The sequence below is a fragment of the Rhipicephalus sanguineus genome, chromosome 8 (genome assembly GCF_013339695.2).
Source record: "Rhipicephalus sanguineus isolate Rsan-2018 chromosome 8, BIME_Rsan_1.4, whole genome shotgun sequence".
In the NCBI taxonomy this organism is placed as follows: Eukaryota; Metazoa; Arthropoda; class Arachnida; order Ixodida; family Ixodidae; genus Rhipicephalus; species Rhipicephalus sanguineus.
The window spans coordinates 126341890-126359095 of record NC_051183.1 but is presented as its reverse complement, the minus strand read 5'-3'; the positions used below and the strand labels follow the sequence as shown (position 1 = coordinate 126359095).

At 54.4% G+C, this 17206-nt stretch overlaps 1 protein-coding gene across 1 annotated transcript in view; it reads left to right on the top strand.

The window, feature by feature from the left end:
• LOC119403501 (uncharacterized) overlaps positions 1 to 17206 on the top strand; it is a 68780-nt gene that overhangs the window by 17326 nt on the left and 34248 nt on the right. The window contains exon 8 of the mRNA XM_037670433.1: positions 1814 to 2382. Coding sequence (XP_037526361.1) covers positions 1814 to 2382 — 569 coding nt within the window. The remainder of the gene's footprint in view (positions 1 to 1813; positions 2383 to 17206) is intronic.

Here is a 17206-nt window from a genome sequence, read left to right as displayed (position 1 = left end):
AAACATGGGAGGCAACAGAAGTAAAGGTGCTAAACATGATTTCTAGATGCTTTACTCCAATGCTCGCAATGAATGCGCTAGAACGTGCTCATCAGATCGGTGCATTCTCAAAGGGAAAAGCCGTTGGTTATCGCGAAATTTCGTTCCTTTAAAAGAAAGCAACTAATTCTATCCCAGTCAGTGACGCTCAAAGATAAAGGTACCACCATAAGGAAAACTTTTTCTTTAGAAGCGCGCCAAGCTCGGAAAAAGTTGCCTGAATTCTTCAAAGAATCAAGGCTCGCATCACAAGCTGAGGTACAACAATGTGTACATTAACGTCAGTGCTTAGCTACAGCGCTGCTCGTGACGGCGTTTTAATGGGAAATAATCTTCGGGGACAGGTGCCACTTCACGATATTGATGATTCTAATATCTCTGACTCGTCGGATACTCAGCACGCTGATCGCTCGGCTCGCTCGCTAGTCACAGTTACGCGCGACGGGCACTGGCTCAGCGCCTTCTGGAGCAAACTCCGTTTGTTAACTTTTTACCAATATGTGAAGTTTATTCCCACGGCCCGGTGTATTCCATTATGTAATTGATCCCTGTGATCCTGATGTTTTAAATGCGAAGCATTTCTTACCGAACTTCTGCGACTTTGAGCGTATCTATATATATATACATATATCTATATCTATATATATATATATATAAGGCTTAAATACGGAAGAGTAACTTCGGTTGCCGCAAGGTTATAAGTATAAAAGTATATGCGCCTTCATAAAAACAACTGTTTATTTTGTCTACGTTTCGACGGGAGCCCCGTCTTCTTCAGGACATAACGCTGTCGAGCGTCGACCTGAAGAAGACGGGGCTCCCGTCGAACCGTAGACAAAATAAATAGTTGTCTTTATGAAGGCGCATATACTTTTATACTTATATATATATTGTAATGACGAACGGCACCGTGGTTTGGGCGCTAGCACGCGCTGAATCGGGTAGCGTGAAGTGGAGAAGGACGAAGCTTAGAGGAATAGAACAGCCGGCCTGCAGCAAGGGTGCTGTCTCTGTCTCTTCTTCCTTACAATGGCGCAGTCTACGACCATCGAACCGTAAGCGTACCAGCTCCTTCGTCCATGGCATCCGCCAACGTACGGCCGCAGTAAGCGCGGGTTGAGGATGAGGACGGCGTCCAGGCCTCCACGGCACCTGCTCGCCTGCCGCCAGTGCCACCACCGTTCTGGGACGGCGTCTAGGCCTCCTTGACGGCTCCGCACACTTTCACCGACGCCGTGATACCTTTTCACGAGCAGGGACGCCGTCCACGCGTCCTTGACGATGCATTCACCCGCTGTGAGGACCGGGACCGCCGCGTACACCGTGGACACCGCCCATGGCTCGTCGGGCGCCTCAACCGACAACGGTGCGGAACTGTTACGCGTCCTCACGGAACTCTGTCGCGAACACCACCGCGTGATGTCGTTGAACTCCGGGTTCTTGCCTGCCGCTTCACCATCGTCGGCCGTTTGGGCAGTGCCGGTGTTCCGGGGCTTCCAGGACGACGTCTTCGGGTGGGTTGAGACTATCAACTCGCTCGGCACCCACCACGCCTGGTCGGACCATCAAAAATGGCTGATTGCCGTCGACCACCTTCGCGATGCCGCCAAGGCATGGCATGCCTACGAAGGCGTCCGGCAGCGATCCTGGTCGGAGTGGTGTGCGAAGTTGACGAGTGTCTTTCGCCCACTTTTTGATGTCTGCGACCCCCTGCCAACCGACCCACTGTCTACCGCGGATGGGAGCTGTGAGACGCAGAATCCCGATGGTGCAGCTCGGGCCCCCACCCCCCTGCCCTCTCACGGTGACCGAGATCGTGAAGGGCACGGCGCAGCTGTGTCCGCTAGCTTCTCCACGGACAGCTTCGCGGAGTGCCCTGCGGCAGTCGTCGACACTACCCGAGAGGTTTACTTCTCCCTACAGATGTCCGACTTCGTGTCGGAACCCACCACAGGACCATCCTTGACAAAGACTAAGACCGTCTGCGAGCCACAGCAGCCGACGAGCCGGCCTCCAAGCTGTCCAGCGCTAGAGTGCCAGGAGGCATCGGGCGACGTCAGCCGTGTGTCGACGTCAGCTCCATCGCAACCAGCCAGTGACGAAACACTAACCACCACTCCCGGTTGGGCCCACAGTCAGGAGCAACATCATTGCCGACCATCACCGCAGTCATTGGCCGAGTGTGCGGACGCTCGCCCCCATCCAAGCACCGATTCCCTAAAGCAAGCTGAGGTGCTTATCCCAGCTGGGTTCGTTGACGCCAAAGACTTGCCAGTTCAGGACATGTCTCAAGCTAATGACACGGCTTCTGGCCAGTACGGCTCAAATGTTTGCGACCCTTTGGCAAGGACAGTCACCTCGAGCACCTTGGGGAACATGACGGCAATACTACCACAAGAGCATGAGCTGCATCAAGAATCAGCTCGGAAACTCGCTCGCACTTCGTCCCACATGTGTAGGAGAGCACAACGACCCAGCTCCACCCACCGCGAACAGCGCGACCAACTCCACACGATCCGACATTCAAGAGTTGCGAATACGCATTGTCTTGCCCGGTTCATAGATATGCGGCGCGACCAGCGTCAAGTGGACCTGTGGCAATCCGGAAACAGTCGGGTCCGCCCACCAGAGACGTCGCCGACAAGTTTTCAGAAGACGTCGCACTATAGACAAGACCGACCACAGCGACAGAGCCAATTCCGCCCGCCAGAGAACACACTGGCAGATCCCCAAATCAAGTCAGAGCGTGGCCGGGACCGACCACCAAGATGTAGCCAGTGCCGCCCACCAGAGACACAGTCGGCAGCTGCGGCCGCTCGCAGTCATGGCCGAGTGTAATGACGAACGGCACCGTGGTTTGGGCGCTCGCACGCGCTGAATCGGGTAGCGCGAAGTGGAGAAGGACGAAGCTTAGAGGAATAGAACAGCCGGCCCGCAGCAAGGGTGCTGTCTCTGTCTCTTCTTCCTTACAATATATATATATATATATATATATATATATATATATATATATATATATATATATATATATATATATATATATATATATATATATATATATATATATATATATATAGATTGTAAAGGCGTTTATTTATGGAGTGATTGACGGTGACAGTGACAGTGACAATGACAGTGGAGCGTAGACTCGCAGACTCTCACGCGCACGAGCATGAGGGGCATGCTCTCCGAGAAGAGGCGAAGAGGGCGATCCACTCGAAGGCACTCGAGAGGACGGCCCATTACAGCTTCCATTACAGCATTCCAATGCTTCCCTGCAATTACCCCGGTTACGAAAAGGGAGCCGCCTGGCGACCTAACAGCTGGTCACTATAAGCGGGTCATGGTAGGGCTTGAGGCGCTCCACGTTCACAATGTCGCGCCCGCGACGACGCATGTCCGAAGATGGTTTAATGGGTTCAATCAGGTATTTGACTGGGGATGTGCGTTCGACGACACGGTAGGGGCCTTCATATTTGGGCAGTAGTTTGGAAGAGAGGCCAGTTGCAGTGGTAGGGACCGAGAGCCACACGAGCGCTCCAGGTAGGAACGTGGGTGCAGAAGTGTTGGTGTCACCGCGGATGCTCTTCTGCCGCTCTTGGTCATTCGTAGTAAATGTCTTGGCAAGCTCGCGACACTCCTCAGTAAGTTTGGCTGTGGCAGAAATAGGCGCACAGTCAAATCAATCCGGCTTGTATGGAGGGATTGCCCGACGCGTGCCATTTTTCTTATTGTACGACGGGTGCCTGCCGTACAATAAGAAAAATGGTGAGAAACCAGTGATGCTTTGAGGGGCGGTATTGTAGGGTGTGACGAAGGCAGAAGGCATCCCAATTTGTCTGATCGGCGCTACTCCTAGACCGGCTCCTCCCTTCAAAGGGGTGCCGGAGCTCCCGTAACGGAGGAGCGTTAGCGTGCGCGTTTTGTTCCCGATTCGCAGAGGCGCCAGTGACGTGTTACCTAGAGAAAGTGTACACGAACAGTGCCGGCGGTGGTAAGCCGTATTTTGAGGGGAACGACGTTGCGCTCTTTGAGGAGGCTTCGACGAATTCCGACAGAAAGACAACGCCGCGTCGCTGAGCGGCTCCTGGGGTGGACCGTCTCGCAGCATGAACCGGCGGAGCAGGAAGGACGCTACATCGCGTGCTGCAGCCCCTGGGAGGGCGGCAGTTTCGGCGTATCGCGTAAGGTATTCTACAGCGACGATGGTCCAGCGGTTACCAGCCGACGACAGAGGAAGTGGGCCATACAAATCGATGCCAACGCGCCCAAACGGCCGGTCAGGGCAAGTTAAAGGTTGCAGACCTGCTGGTGACTGGTGCGTTGAAGTTTTGTGGCGCTGAAGTTCGTTCAGCGTGCGTGCAGAAGTTCGTTCGCAGGAGCGAACGAACTTCTGCACGCAGCGGTACATTCCTCGCCAAAATTACCGTTGGCGAATGCTGTGGTATGTTTTCGATACCCCAGAGTGCGCGCACTGCGGAAGAGCGTGGAACGATTCGCATATGTCAGAACGCAGACTGCGGGGTATTACTAATAGCCACTGGCGGCCGTCGGCGTTGTAATTGGGTCGGTGAAGGAGGTCGTCGCGAATGAAGAAATGGTGGGCTTGACGACGCAACGCGCGAGTGGATGGTGTTGCCAATGGATCAGTGAGCAAGTCTACCAGTGAAGCGATCCATTCATCCTTGCGCTGTTCCGTAGCGATAGTGTGAATGTCGATGGAAGAAACGACATTGTGAGACATTCAGCTGTGGGTATTATCGTCAGGCAAGGGGGAGCGCGACATTGCGTCGCCGTCAGCATGCTGGCGTCCATTGCGGTACAGCACGCGGATATCGTAGTGCTGGAGGCCAAGTGTCCAGCGGGCGAGGCGGCCTGATGGATCTTTCAATGAGGACAACCAGCAGAGTGCATGGTGGTCGGTGATGACATCAAATGGGCGACCATACAAATAAGGTCGGAACTTCGTAAGGGCCCAGATGATCGCCAGACATTCCTTTTCGGTGACGGTGTAATTGGTCTCGGCTTTGATGAGCGTACGACTTGCATATGCCACGACATATTCAGGCAACCCTGGTTTGCGCTGCGTCAGGACAGCGCCAAGGCCAACACCGCTGGCGTCTGTGCGTACCTCTGTAGGGGCCGTAGGGCTGTAGTGGCGTAGTATGGGAGGCGGCGTCAACAAACGACGGAGCTTCACGAAAGCGTCGTCGCACTCTGACGACCACGAATTGAGGGGCCCGTTACTTCCGAGGAGCTTTGTCAACGGCAATATTGTCACGTGGTCGTGACGTCGCCGAAGACAGCAGTCAGCACGTCCGAGATGAAATCGTTTATTTGGCCGAACTTGTGGCCGGGAAACTGAAAGTTAAACTACAGCAATACACTGATAGCGGCGAACAGAGCGTCGACCGTCGATCAACTGACAAGCGGTCAAGCGCGTCGGCTTTTATACAGGCGCTATCGAACTTTCCAGCGATATCGCTGGTGGCGGCGTTATTTCTCGACAAAGCTGGAACATTCGCGTGCGGCGCGCAATCTTAACAAAACGATCCACTACAATCGCGAAGTTTCTCGAACACTGCTTCGCGGACAGCGTCGAGCGTTGATAACCGTCCTTGCTGGTCAAACCCGAATACATCAAAATAAAACAAGATAGTGGGCGTGGCATTGCCCCCCTCTGAAAAAGCATCATCCCGTTGCTTGTGAAATAGAAGAGAGAAATAAAAAAAGAAAGAAGTGCATACACCAATAAATTACAACAACAAAGGAGAAAGTAGAGACCCCAGGTTCGCTAACGTGCAAAAAACGGCTTAAGGCGCACGACATGAACGACTTCAGGTCGTGCGCGGCGTCACTGGAAGTTCGTAATGCCGTCCGGAATGACCTCGTAGTCAAGAGCGCCGAGGCTTCGCAGAACCTTGTACGGCCCGAAGTATCGCTAAAGGAGTTATTCGCTAAGCCCACGTCGGTGTATCGGCGTCCAGACCCAAACACGGTCGCCGGGCTGGTATTCCACGAAGCGTCGTCGAAGATTGTAGCGACAGCTGTCGGTGTGCTGCTGGGTCTTGAAGCGCAGGCGGGCGACATGTCGAGCTTCTTCGGCACGTTGTAAGTAAGCGGCGGCGTCGAGATTTTATTCGTCGGTGACGTTTGGTAGCATGGCGTCGAGCGTCGTCTCCGGGCTCCTTCCGTAGACCAACTTGTACGGCGTCATCTGCGTCGTTTCTTGGACGGCCGTGTTGTAAGCGAAGGTCGCGTACGGAAGGACGGCATCCCACGTATTGTGCTCAACGTCGACGTACATGGCCAGCATGTCGGCGATAGTCTTATTTAGACGCTCGATGAGGCCATTTGTCTGCGGGTGGTATGCGGTGGTGCGGCGGTGGCTCGTCTCGCTGTACTTGAAGATCGCCTGAGTTAGGTCCGCAGTAAAGGCGGTACCTCTGTCTGTGATGAGGACCTCTGGGGCGCCATGACGCAAGACGATGTTCTCCACGAAGAACTTGGCTACCTCGGCGGCACTGCCTTTGGGCAAGGCCTTTGTCTCGGCGTAGCGGGTGAGTTAGTCAGTTGCTATGACGATCCACTTGTTGTCTAAAGTCGACGTCGGGAACGGCCCCAGTAGGTCCATCCCGATTTGCTGGAACGGCCGGTGAGGTGGTTCGATTGGCTGCAGAAGTCCCGCTGGCCTAGTCGGCGGTGTCTTCCGTCGCTGACAATCTCGGCAAGTCTTAATGTAGTGGGCGACGTCGGCAGCAAGGCGTGGCTAGTAGTATTTTTCCTGTATTCTGGCAAGCGTGCGGGAAACACCGATGTGTCCAGCCGTCGGGTCATCGTCTAGGGCCTGGATGACTTCTGGTCGCAATGATGAGGGCACGACGAGAAGGTAGTCGGTTCGAAGTGGCGAGAAGTATGAAAAACGACGGCAGTCCTCGCTTGAATACCTTCGGAACAACGGCGGTCTTTTACCCGAGGTACTCAATTAGGCGCCCCAGTTCCGCGTCGGCTCGTTGCCTTTCGGCGAAGTCGTAGGCACTATAGTTCCGAGGAAGCAGTCATCGTCATCGCCGTGCGGCGGTGCGTCGATGGGAGCACGAGACAGGCAGTCGGCGTCAGAGTGTTTTCGTCCGGACTTGTACACCACGGTAATGTCGAATTCTTGAAGCCTCAGACACCATCATACGAGACGACCTGAATGGTCCTTCAAGTTAGCTAGCCAACATAAGGCGTTATGGTCACTGACAACTTTGAAGGGCCTGCCATAGAGGTAGGGCCGAAACTTTGACGTAGGTCAGAGGATGGCAAGGCATTCCTTTTTTGTTGTGGAATAGTTGGCTTCTGCCTTGGATAGTGACCGGATAGCAAAACTGATAACCCTTTCAAGCCCGTCAGTCTTTTGCACAAGGACGGCACCGAGTCCTACGCTGCTTGCGTCGGTGTGTATTTCCGTGTCGGAGCAATCGTCGAAATGCGCAAGTATGGGTGGCGCCTGGAGGCGTCGTTTAAGTTCTTGAAAGGCTTGCACTTGCGCCGTTTCCCACCTGAATTCCACGTTAGTCTTCGTGAGAAGCGTCAGTGGCTCGGCGATCCGTGAAAAGTTTTTGACGAAGCGTCTGTAATAGGCGCATAGGCCGAGAAATCGGCGCACGGCCTTCTTGTCGGTGGGTGGCGCGAAGTCGGCGATGGAAGCTGTTTTCCGCGGGTCTGGGCGCACTCCAGACTTGCTGATCACATGACCCAAAAACAAGAGCTCGTCGTACGCGAATCGGCACTTTTCTGGCTTCAGGGTCAGTCCAGAGGTTTTGATTGCTTGAAGTACTGCCTCAAGGCGCCGGAGTTGCTCGTCGAAGCTCGAGGAAAACACGACGACGTCGTCCAAATACACAAGGCACGTCTGCCACTTCAATCCGGCCAGTACGGTGTCCATGAAGCGCTGGAACGTCGCAGGTGCCGAGCAAAGACCGAAAGGCATGACCTTCAACTGAAAGAGGCCGCCGGGTGTTATAAAAGCGGTCTTTTCTCGGTCTCTCTCGTCTACTTCGATCTGCCAATAGCCGGTCTTGAGGTCCATCGACGAAAAGTACGTTGCGTTGTTAAGTCGATGTAGGGTGTCGTCTATCCGTGGGAGGGGGTACACGTCCTTCTTCGTGATTTTGCTCAGGCGCCGATAATCAACGCAGAAGCGCAGTGTCCCGTCCTTCTTCCTCACTAACACCACGGGTGACGCACGTGGACTCTTGGACGGCTGGATGATGTTGTCGCGTAGCATCTCGTCGACTTGTTTCCTTATCGCGTCGCGCTCTCGAGTCGGAACTCTGTAGAGGCTCTGACGGAGTGGTCGAGAATTTTCTTCTGTTATAATGCGGTGCTTAGCAAGGGGCGTTTGCCGGACCCGCGATGACGACGAGAAACAGTCCTTGTATTGCAGGAGCAGTTTTGAGCTGGTCTTGCTTGGCCTTCGGAAGGCTCGGGTTGACGTCAAGATCCGGTTCGGGACCTCCATTCGTCGAAGCAGGTTCGGCAGCATCGAAGAGGGCGAAAGCATCGCTGGCGGCTACACATTCGTCGATGTAGGCAAGCGTCATACCAATGTTGAGGTGCCTATATTCGTGGCTGAAGTTTGTCAGCACTACCTTTGCTTTACCGTAACACAGCTCGGCTATACCTTGTGTGACGCAAATTTGACGGTTCAGGAGTAGGTGCTGATCGCCCTCGATGACGCCTTCAAGGTTCCCAGGTTTTTCGGTGCCGACGGATATAATGACGCTGGAGCGCGGCGGAACGGTCACCTGCTCTTCTATCACATTCAGTGCATGGTTCCCTGGCGTCGCGTGGGGCGGGCGTGCTTTGTCTGAGGTTAGTGTTATCGACTCAGACCTCAGGTCGATAACGGCGCCGTGGTCACTTAGGAAGTCCATTCCAACTATCACATCCCTGGAGCAGTTTTGTAGGTGCACAAAGCTCGCAGGATAAGTCCGGTTATTGATGGTGACTCTCGCCGTGCAGACACCAATCGGCGTTATCAGATGGCCTCCAGCGGTCCGGATCTCGGGGCCTTCCCAAGCAGTCGTAACTTTCTTCAATTTTCCTGCGAACGGCCCACTGATGGCGGAATAGTCGGCTCCAGTATCGACGAGAGCGGTGATGTTGTGGCGGTCGATCAGAACGTCGAGGTCGCTAGTGCCGCCGTCTTGCGTTGCGGTTACGTCGCGGCGTCGGGTCACGGCTACGTCGGTTTGCACCGTTGGTTCCGTGTTGCGTCGTCAGTTTCGTCTTCAGGACATCGTTCGGCGTGCGGCAGGGGCTCGGGACTTCGTCGCGGCGTCGTCGTCGACGGTGGAGGATCTTCAGGATTTCGTCGTTCAGCAACCGCACCTCCATTGGTTACTGCCGTTAATTTTCCGGATACGGGCTAGGCGACCGGCCTCGGTTTGGGCCAGTGTACTGCCGGCGGTGCGGTGACATATAGCGGCCGGGCGACGGCGAGTGGGAAGGTCGTCTTTCTTACCACTGTGTTCCGGTGAGGTAGTTGTCGATGTCGCGAGGCCGTTCGCCTGGCTGCGGGCGCGGCGCGTTGACGGCGAATCCGCGTAGCCCCATCTTACGGTACTGGCAGCGGCGGTACATAAGGCCGGCCTCCCCGCAATGGTAGCAGAGCGGGCGGTTGTCTGGGGTGCGCCAAAGGTCGGTCTTCCTTGGGGCGCAGCGCAGGGCATAGCGCTTGGCGACAGGAGGACGGTAGGACGTTGGTGGTGATGGCGGCGGCGGCGTCTGGCGGGAGAACTGCTGCGGCGGCGCGGCGTCTTGATGTGGACGAGGAGCGGGGGCGTTGCGTCGGGCTGCTGCAGCATAGTTCATTGCTTGCAGCTGCGGCTGCGCTGCATCGGGGGTGCCCAGCGACTGCTGGATTTCCTCGCCGACCATGTCGGCGATCGAATCCAATTGAGGCTGCGCTGAAGACAACAGTTTGCGCAGCTGCTCTTGCACTATCGCTCTGATGGTTTCCCGTAGGTCGTCGGTGCCTAGCGAGTGCGCTTCGGTGTAGGCTGTCGATAGGGTTGAGCGGTTGTATTGCTTCGTCCTAATCTCGAGGGAGTTTTCGGTTGTTGTAGCCTCCTTTAGAAATTCGGTGACAGTTTTCGGTGGCTTCCGCACCAATCCTGCAAAGAGGTCTTATTTGACTCCCCGCATAAAGAAGCGGACTTTTTTTTCCTCAGGCATGGCAGCATCGGCCAGGCGGAAAAGTCGCGTCATCTCTACCGTGTAGATAGTGATCGGCTCATTCGGTAGCTGTGCTCTTGTGTCCAGCAAAGCAGCGGTTTTTTTCTTGCGGACGATGCTCGCGAAGGTATTGAGGAACGTCGTCCGAAAGAGGTCCCAGGATTGAAGGCTCGATTCAAGGTTTTCGGACCACGTCTTCGCGGCGTCTTCTAAGTAGAAGTAGACGTGGCGCAGCTTCTCTTCCTTGTCCCAGTGGTTGAAGGTGGCGACTCGCTCGTACGTCTCCAGCCAGCTCTCCGGATCTTCAAACGACGATCCACGGAAAGTCGGTGGCTGCCTTGGCTGTTGCATCACTACCGTTGTAGGTGGCAGGGGGTCTGTCATCGTCTCGGCGGTCGATGTGACGGTCTTCGGCTGCCTGGCGTTTTCGGGAAGGAGCCCGTACTCTGGTTGTAGTCCCTTCTGCCGGCGGCTGGTTCGGCTTCGGTCAGCGCTCCACGGTGGCGTCCGGATCATAAAGCAGCACCTCCACCAGATGTCACGTGGTCGTGACGTTGACGAAGACAGCAGTCAGCACGTCCGAGATGAAATTGTTTATTTAGCCGAACTTGTGGCCGGGAAACTGAAAGTTAAACTAGAGCAATACACTGATAGCGGCGAACAGAGCGTCGACCGTCAATCAACTGACAAGCGGTCAAGCGCGTCGGCTTTTATACAGGCGCTATCGAACTTTCCAGCGATATCGCTGGTGGCGGCGTTATTTCTCGACAAAGCTGGAACATTCGCGTGCGGCGCGCAATCTTAACAAAACGATCCACTACAATCGCGAAGTTTCTCGAACACTGCTTCGCGGACAGCGTCGAGCGCTGATAACCGTCCTTGCTGGTCAAACCCGAATACATCAAAATAAAACAAGATAGTGGGCGCGGCAATATGATAGTCGCGAAGTTTCGAATGAAGCGTCGAAAGTAGGAGCATAGTCCTACAAAACTGCGCAGTTCTTTGACGGACGTAGGTTTGGGGTACTGTGTCACGGCCCGAAGCTTGGCTGGATCGGGGAGAATTCCGTCCTTGGACACGACGTAGCCTAGTATTGTCAGCTGCCGTGCTGCAAATCGGCACTTCTTTAGGTTCAGTTGTAGCCCGGCGTCGCTCAAACGCGTCAAAACAAGTCTGAGGCGTTGAAGATGCGTGGAGAAGTCCGGGGCGAAAACGACGACGTCGTCGAGGTAGCACAGGCACGTGTGCCATTTCAAGTTGCGCAGAACGGTATCCATCATGCGCTCAAAGGTTGCGGGCGCATTACACAGCCGAAACGGCATGACGTTGAATTCGTACAAGCCGTCGGGTGTGGCAAACGCTGTCTTCGGTCGAGCGTCATCAGCCATGGGGACTTGCCAGTACCCTGAGCGCAAATCGAGCGACGAAAAAATTCTGCTCCTTGCAGGCTGTCAATGGCGTCGTCTATTCGAGGGAGGGGATAAGCGTCCTTACGGGTGATCTTATTGAGTCGGCGGTAGTCCACGCAGAACCGCACAGAGCCGTCCTTCTTAGCAACGAGAACGACAGGGGACGCCCACGGGCTGTTTGAGGGTCGAATAACATCGCGGCGAAGCATGTCTTCGACTTGCTCGGTAATTACACGACGCTCTGCTGGAGATACACGATATGGACGTTGCCGCAGTGGTGGTTGGGCGCCGGTGTCGATGTGATGCGTGACAGCAGACGTGCGGCCGAGAGAAGTTTGCGCGACATCGAATGAAGAACGAAATTCTACCAACAGGCAGAGAAGCTGGGAACGCTGGACCGACGTAAGGTTGTCAGCAATTGAGAAAGCAAATACATCAGCGGGTGACGAGTCAGATGTGGAAACAGCACTGAGCGTACGGGAGCTGGCACAGTGCGTGTCACCCCGTGCGTCCATAACTTGTGCGTCTTCGAGGGCTTCCGCTCGGCCGAGACATTCCCCTCGCACCAACCTAACAATGTACGGGGATGGGTTCGTAACGAAAATATCGGTGTCGCCCTGAGTGAATTGCACGGTCGCAGATGGCACCAGCAAACCTTTCCTGGTGAAAACGCGGTCAGAGGGGGAAAGAAGTGCAACGGTGTCGGAGAGACCGGTGCAATAGACGGACACAGCCGTTGACGAGTTTGCAGGAACTGTGGTGTCGTCTTTGAAGAGTACTTTGGTCGCAGCCGATGGACTGTTCGCCGGCGTCAAATTGGAGAATGGTGAGAGCTCTATTTCGGCTGGTGCGCAACGAATTACGGCGTCGTGGCGGGCGCGAAAATCCCAACCCAGGATGACGTCGTGAGAGCATGAAGAAATTATGATGAATTCGACGGCGTACAGAGCGTCCTGAATGATGACACGGGCTGTACACACCGCTGTCGGGTGAATGCTTTGGGCGCAGGCTGTACGGAGGGAGAGCCCGGAAAGCGGCGTCGTCACTTTTCGTAGTAGTCGGCTAAATTTAGCGTCCATAACGGATACGGCAGCTCCAGTGTCCACAAGGGCCAATGTGCGCACGCCATCTACAAACACGTCTATTACGTTCGATGGGCTTTGCTGAGGGCTTTGGCAGTTCGATAGCGTCGCAGCCCTTGCCTCTTGGACTGCGACGACTAGTTTTCCTGGTCTCGGGGGACCGGACGAGGCCGCATCGGTGACAGTGAGCGGCGTCTTGGGGATGGCGAACGGCGGGTAGATGGAGACGGGCGTGAAGTCGGTGACATAGGCGGCGGCGGCTCGTAATATGGACGGCTGTACTGGCTGGTGACGGTCGATCCGACTCGAGGCGGCTGCATGCGATTGCAATAGCGGGCGACGTGACCGGCACAACCGCACGCAAAGCAGATGGGGCGGTTGTCGGAAGTGCGCCATCGGCTTGCCGGGCTAGGTCCCATCCATGTCGCAGGACGCGAGGGACGGGGTGGCTGCTGGTATGACTGCATGGTGGGCTGCAGTCGTGGCGTATGGATGACGTCGGCGTACGCAGCCGGCACACTCTCTTCGAAGGCCTGAGGCCTGGCGACGGCTCCGGCGTAAGTAAGTGGGGGAACCACAGGGATCGCTGGAGGCGGCCTGGCTACAACTTGAGCGTAACTGAGCGGCGCAGTCGCCCGAGGAGGTTGGTGGTATTCTGGCATGACCTCCGCGATTTCATGCTCAATAGCCCGGCGTAGGGGAGGCAGCAGTGGGGCCGACGGCTGTTCAAAAGGCTGCGGGTGAGCGAAGGCCAGTAGAGAGAACTGGCGGGCAATCTCCTCGCGCACGAAGGACTTGATTTCGGCGAGCAAGACGGAGTGGTCCGAAATAGCCGACATGCCAGCGAGGTCGGCGTCACGCGATGGAGGTCGACGCGTCATCAGCCGCTGCCGTCGCAGCTCCTCGTAGCTTTGGCACAGTGTGATGACCTCAGCCACAGTGCAAGGGTTTTTGGCGAGTAGCATGGTGAAGGCATCGTCGTCGATGCCTTTCATGACGTTCCGGATCTTCTCAGCTTCAGACATGGTCGCGTTGGCTTTCTTGCACAAGTCCAGGATGTCTTCAATGTAACTCGTGAAAGACTCGCCGGACTGCTGGGCTCGTTCCCGTAAGCGCTGTTCAGCTTGCAGCTTACGAACCGCAGGGCGGCCAAACACGTCGACGATGGCGGTTTTGAAAGCGGACCACGTAGCGAAATCGGATGCGTGGTTGTTGTACCATAGGCTTGCGACACCCGCGAGGTAGAAAACCAAGTTGCTCAGTTTCCTGCCTCGTCCCATTTATTGGGTACGCTGACACGCTCGTAAATCGCGAGCCAGTCCTCGACGTCGGTGCCATCCGCGCCGGTGAAAACAGGAGGGTCGCGGATGCGGGGGACACCGGGACAGGATGTCGGTGCAGGGGGAGGCGTTTGCTGGGCGGCATCTTGAGTCATGGTAGAGGGCACGGCACGGGATCAAAGCTCCAAGGGCTTTGAATGCTGACCGTAGTTGTTTGAAGGACACAGCACTCTCCACCAAATTATAAAGATGTTTATTGGCGGACACTGGGCGAAGATGAACGACAGCGACAGTCAAGGCGGGGCCGACTCTGCGCGAGCTGCGCTCTGTCCGAAGAGGGCAACCCACTAGAAGGGGCCGGAGAGGACGACCCACTTCAGAGTTCCAATAAGCTTCGCTACAATATATATATATATATTGTCACGTGGTCGTGACGTCGACGAAGACAGCAGTCGGCGTGCTGAAGATGAAACTTTATTTGGCCGAACATGTGGCCGGGAAATGAAAACTCAAACTACAGCAATACACGCTGTACACTGATAGCGGCGAACAGGGCGTCGCCCGTCGATAAAGCTGCTCATGGCTGGGACGCGCCGTCTTTTACACATAACGCATCAAACTTTCCAGTCTTATCACGGGTGGTCGCGCAAGCTCCAGAATAATCTAGACTATTCGCGGCATGCGCGCAATCTTAACAAAACAATCTACTACAATCGCGAAGCTTCTCGAACACTACGGCGCGGTCAGCGTCGAGCGCTGGTAACCGTCATTGGTGGTCAAACCCGAATAAATGAAAATAAAACAAGAAGCGGGCGTCGAAGTATATATATATATATAGATATATATATATATATATATATTGATACCAGACAGCGTGGCTGTATGAAAGAGGAAGACGACGTCGCTTTCTGGTTGTTGCTGGACTGCCGCCATCTTGTCCACCCCACGCTGTGCATTGTGAATAGTTATTAAACAGGCTACCTGTAACATTATTGATGGAGATGCGGGGTAAAGGATAAACATCTTTCTTTGTAATCTTGTTGAGGTGCCGATAATCTACACAAACGCGCCATGTTCCATCCTTCTTTTTCACAAGCACGACGGGAGAAGCCCAGGGGCTGCACGAGGGCTCGATAATGTCTTTCGTGAGCATCTTCTGGACTTCCGGTTGTATAACTGTACGCTCCGACGCCGAAACACGATTGGGACGCCTGTGAATTGTATTCGCATCGCCAGTATTGATGCGATGCGTAACCACGGTCGTTTGGCTTAAGGATGCACTGGCAAAATAAAAAATATCGCGATAGCGCTCCAGAACATGGTAGAGAGCTTCAGCTTGATCTGACGTGTGGTCCGATGAAACCATCCGTTTAATGTCGACGCCCGAGGAATGTTATGAAGTTGAACCACGGGCTGAGCTGCAGCGATCATCCATTCTGAAGGGCTCGACATGGTGGTCCTGAAGAGCGGTAATTTGGGCCAGAGAGAAACCCTGGGGGAGAACTTGTACAGTCAGTGCGAAATTGACATGGGGAAGGCAAGTGCGGTTTCCCGTAATTGTCAGAATCATGTGCGGAACAGCGACACCACGCGTAAGTATCACGGCAGGAAGCGGCAACCACGTAATCGCCGTCAGGTACAGGTGGCGTGGAGGATAAGTCGACGTGTGTAACGGAGTTCGGCGGGAAGCATATGAAATCGGTGCAGCTGAGACTAAAATAGAGGTGGGTCGGTCGAATCGGAAAGGAGAGGCAAATCAAATTGAAGAGAGCCGGCTGAACAATCTATGAGGGCAGAGTGAGTTGCTAGAAAATCCATACCGAGAATGAGTTCATGAGGGCAATGTTCGGTAACGGCAAGGAGAACGACAGTGCTTCTATCTTCAATAGCGACCCGGGCAGAGCACATGCCAATAATAGCGGCAGTTCCCCCGTCGGCGACTCGTACGGCTCGGTTTAGGGCAGGCGTGACAACTTTCTTAAGACGAGTTGCGCTACCGACGTTGCAGACTTTCTGTTGTACGACATAAGTTGAGTGCACGGAGCCCCACGCCAGCTTCTCACTGACCGTGGCCGCACCTTCCTCTCAGCTGTCGTTGAAGAAATCCTGCGGTCTTGCAATACCAAGCACAAGTTTACAACTTCGTACCATCCACCGACGAACGGTCTCACGGAGCGCCTCAACAGGACCATAACCGACATGCTCGCGAAATTCGTTGCGGCTGATCACCAGGACTGGGACATCCATTTGCCATATGTGACGTTCGCCTGCAATTCCTCGCGTCACGACACTGCCGGCTACTCGCCATTCTATCTCCTATACGGACGAGAACTCGCGCTAACCTTGGACACATTGCTGCCCTCCGCCACCGAATATGCCACCGAAGCCATCGCCCGCGGTGTGCGTGCTCAAACGCCACACCAGTACAAAGGCCCATTGGGAAGCAAACTACAATTCTTTTCGACTTCTTTAGGTCATCGACGCTATATAGAGGTTCAATAAATGTAAAGGCAGGTTTTTTTATACAGTTGTGATGTATGCGCTCGCTGTATCGCACAATTAACGGTAACTTTTAACAAGGATTGCAAAGTTAAATTATATTCTGTTTTGCATTTCCTGTCTCATAGAAGTACTTTCAGCAGCTCGCAAAACTCAGTTGAGAACTTGATACTTTATTTTACACTGCTCAACATCAGTAAAACACATTTTCTCCAACTATTTAGCACATATTTGTTGTATTTAGAACACAGGGGAACGAGGCATCGATGCTTCAACATCACCTTCTTTATTTGATGTCGCCACGCGACCACCCTCATCTTCTTTCATATGCAACACTTCTCCAGTTGATAAAAAAACTATCGCTTGCGTAACGCATAGTCCCTGAGCTTCAACGGGGTTTTTTAACTTGTGTGCTCTTCCAAGGTGGTTGGCCGGTCATTTTGTCCTGCTGTGAAGACGGCTGAGTACTTGATTCACTGCTGCCTTGGGCTGCTAATTCTTGCCGCGACGTAGATGGACACTCAGCATGTCGTTCACTCGCAGGAAATGCACTACCTTGAAGAAGCTCGTCAGGTAGTGGTAGAGTCCACCCTAGAATACCAGGTTGATTGCCTGTGAACTTCTCCGCAGCTTCTGGGTGTATCGCTTGAAATTTGGAGGCGTTCCACACTCG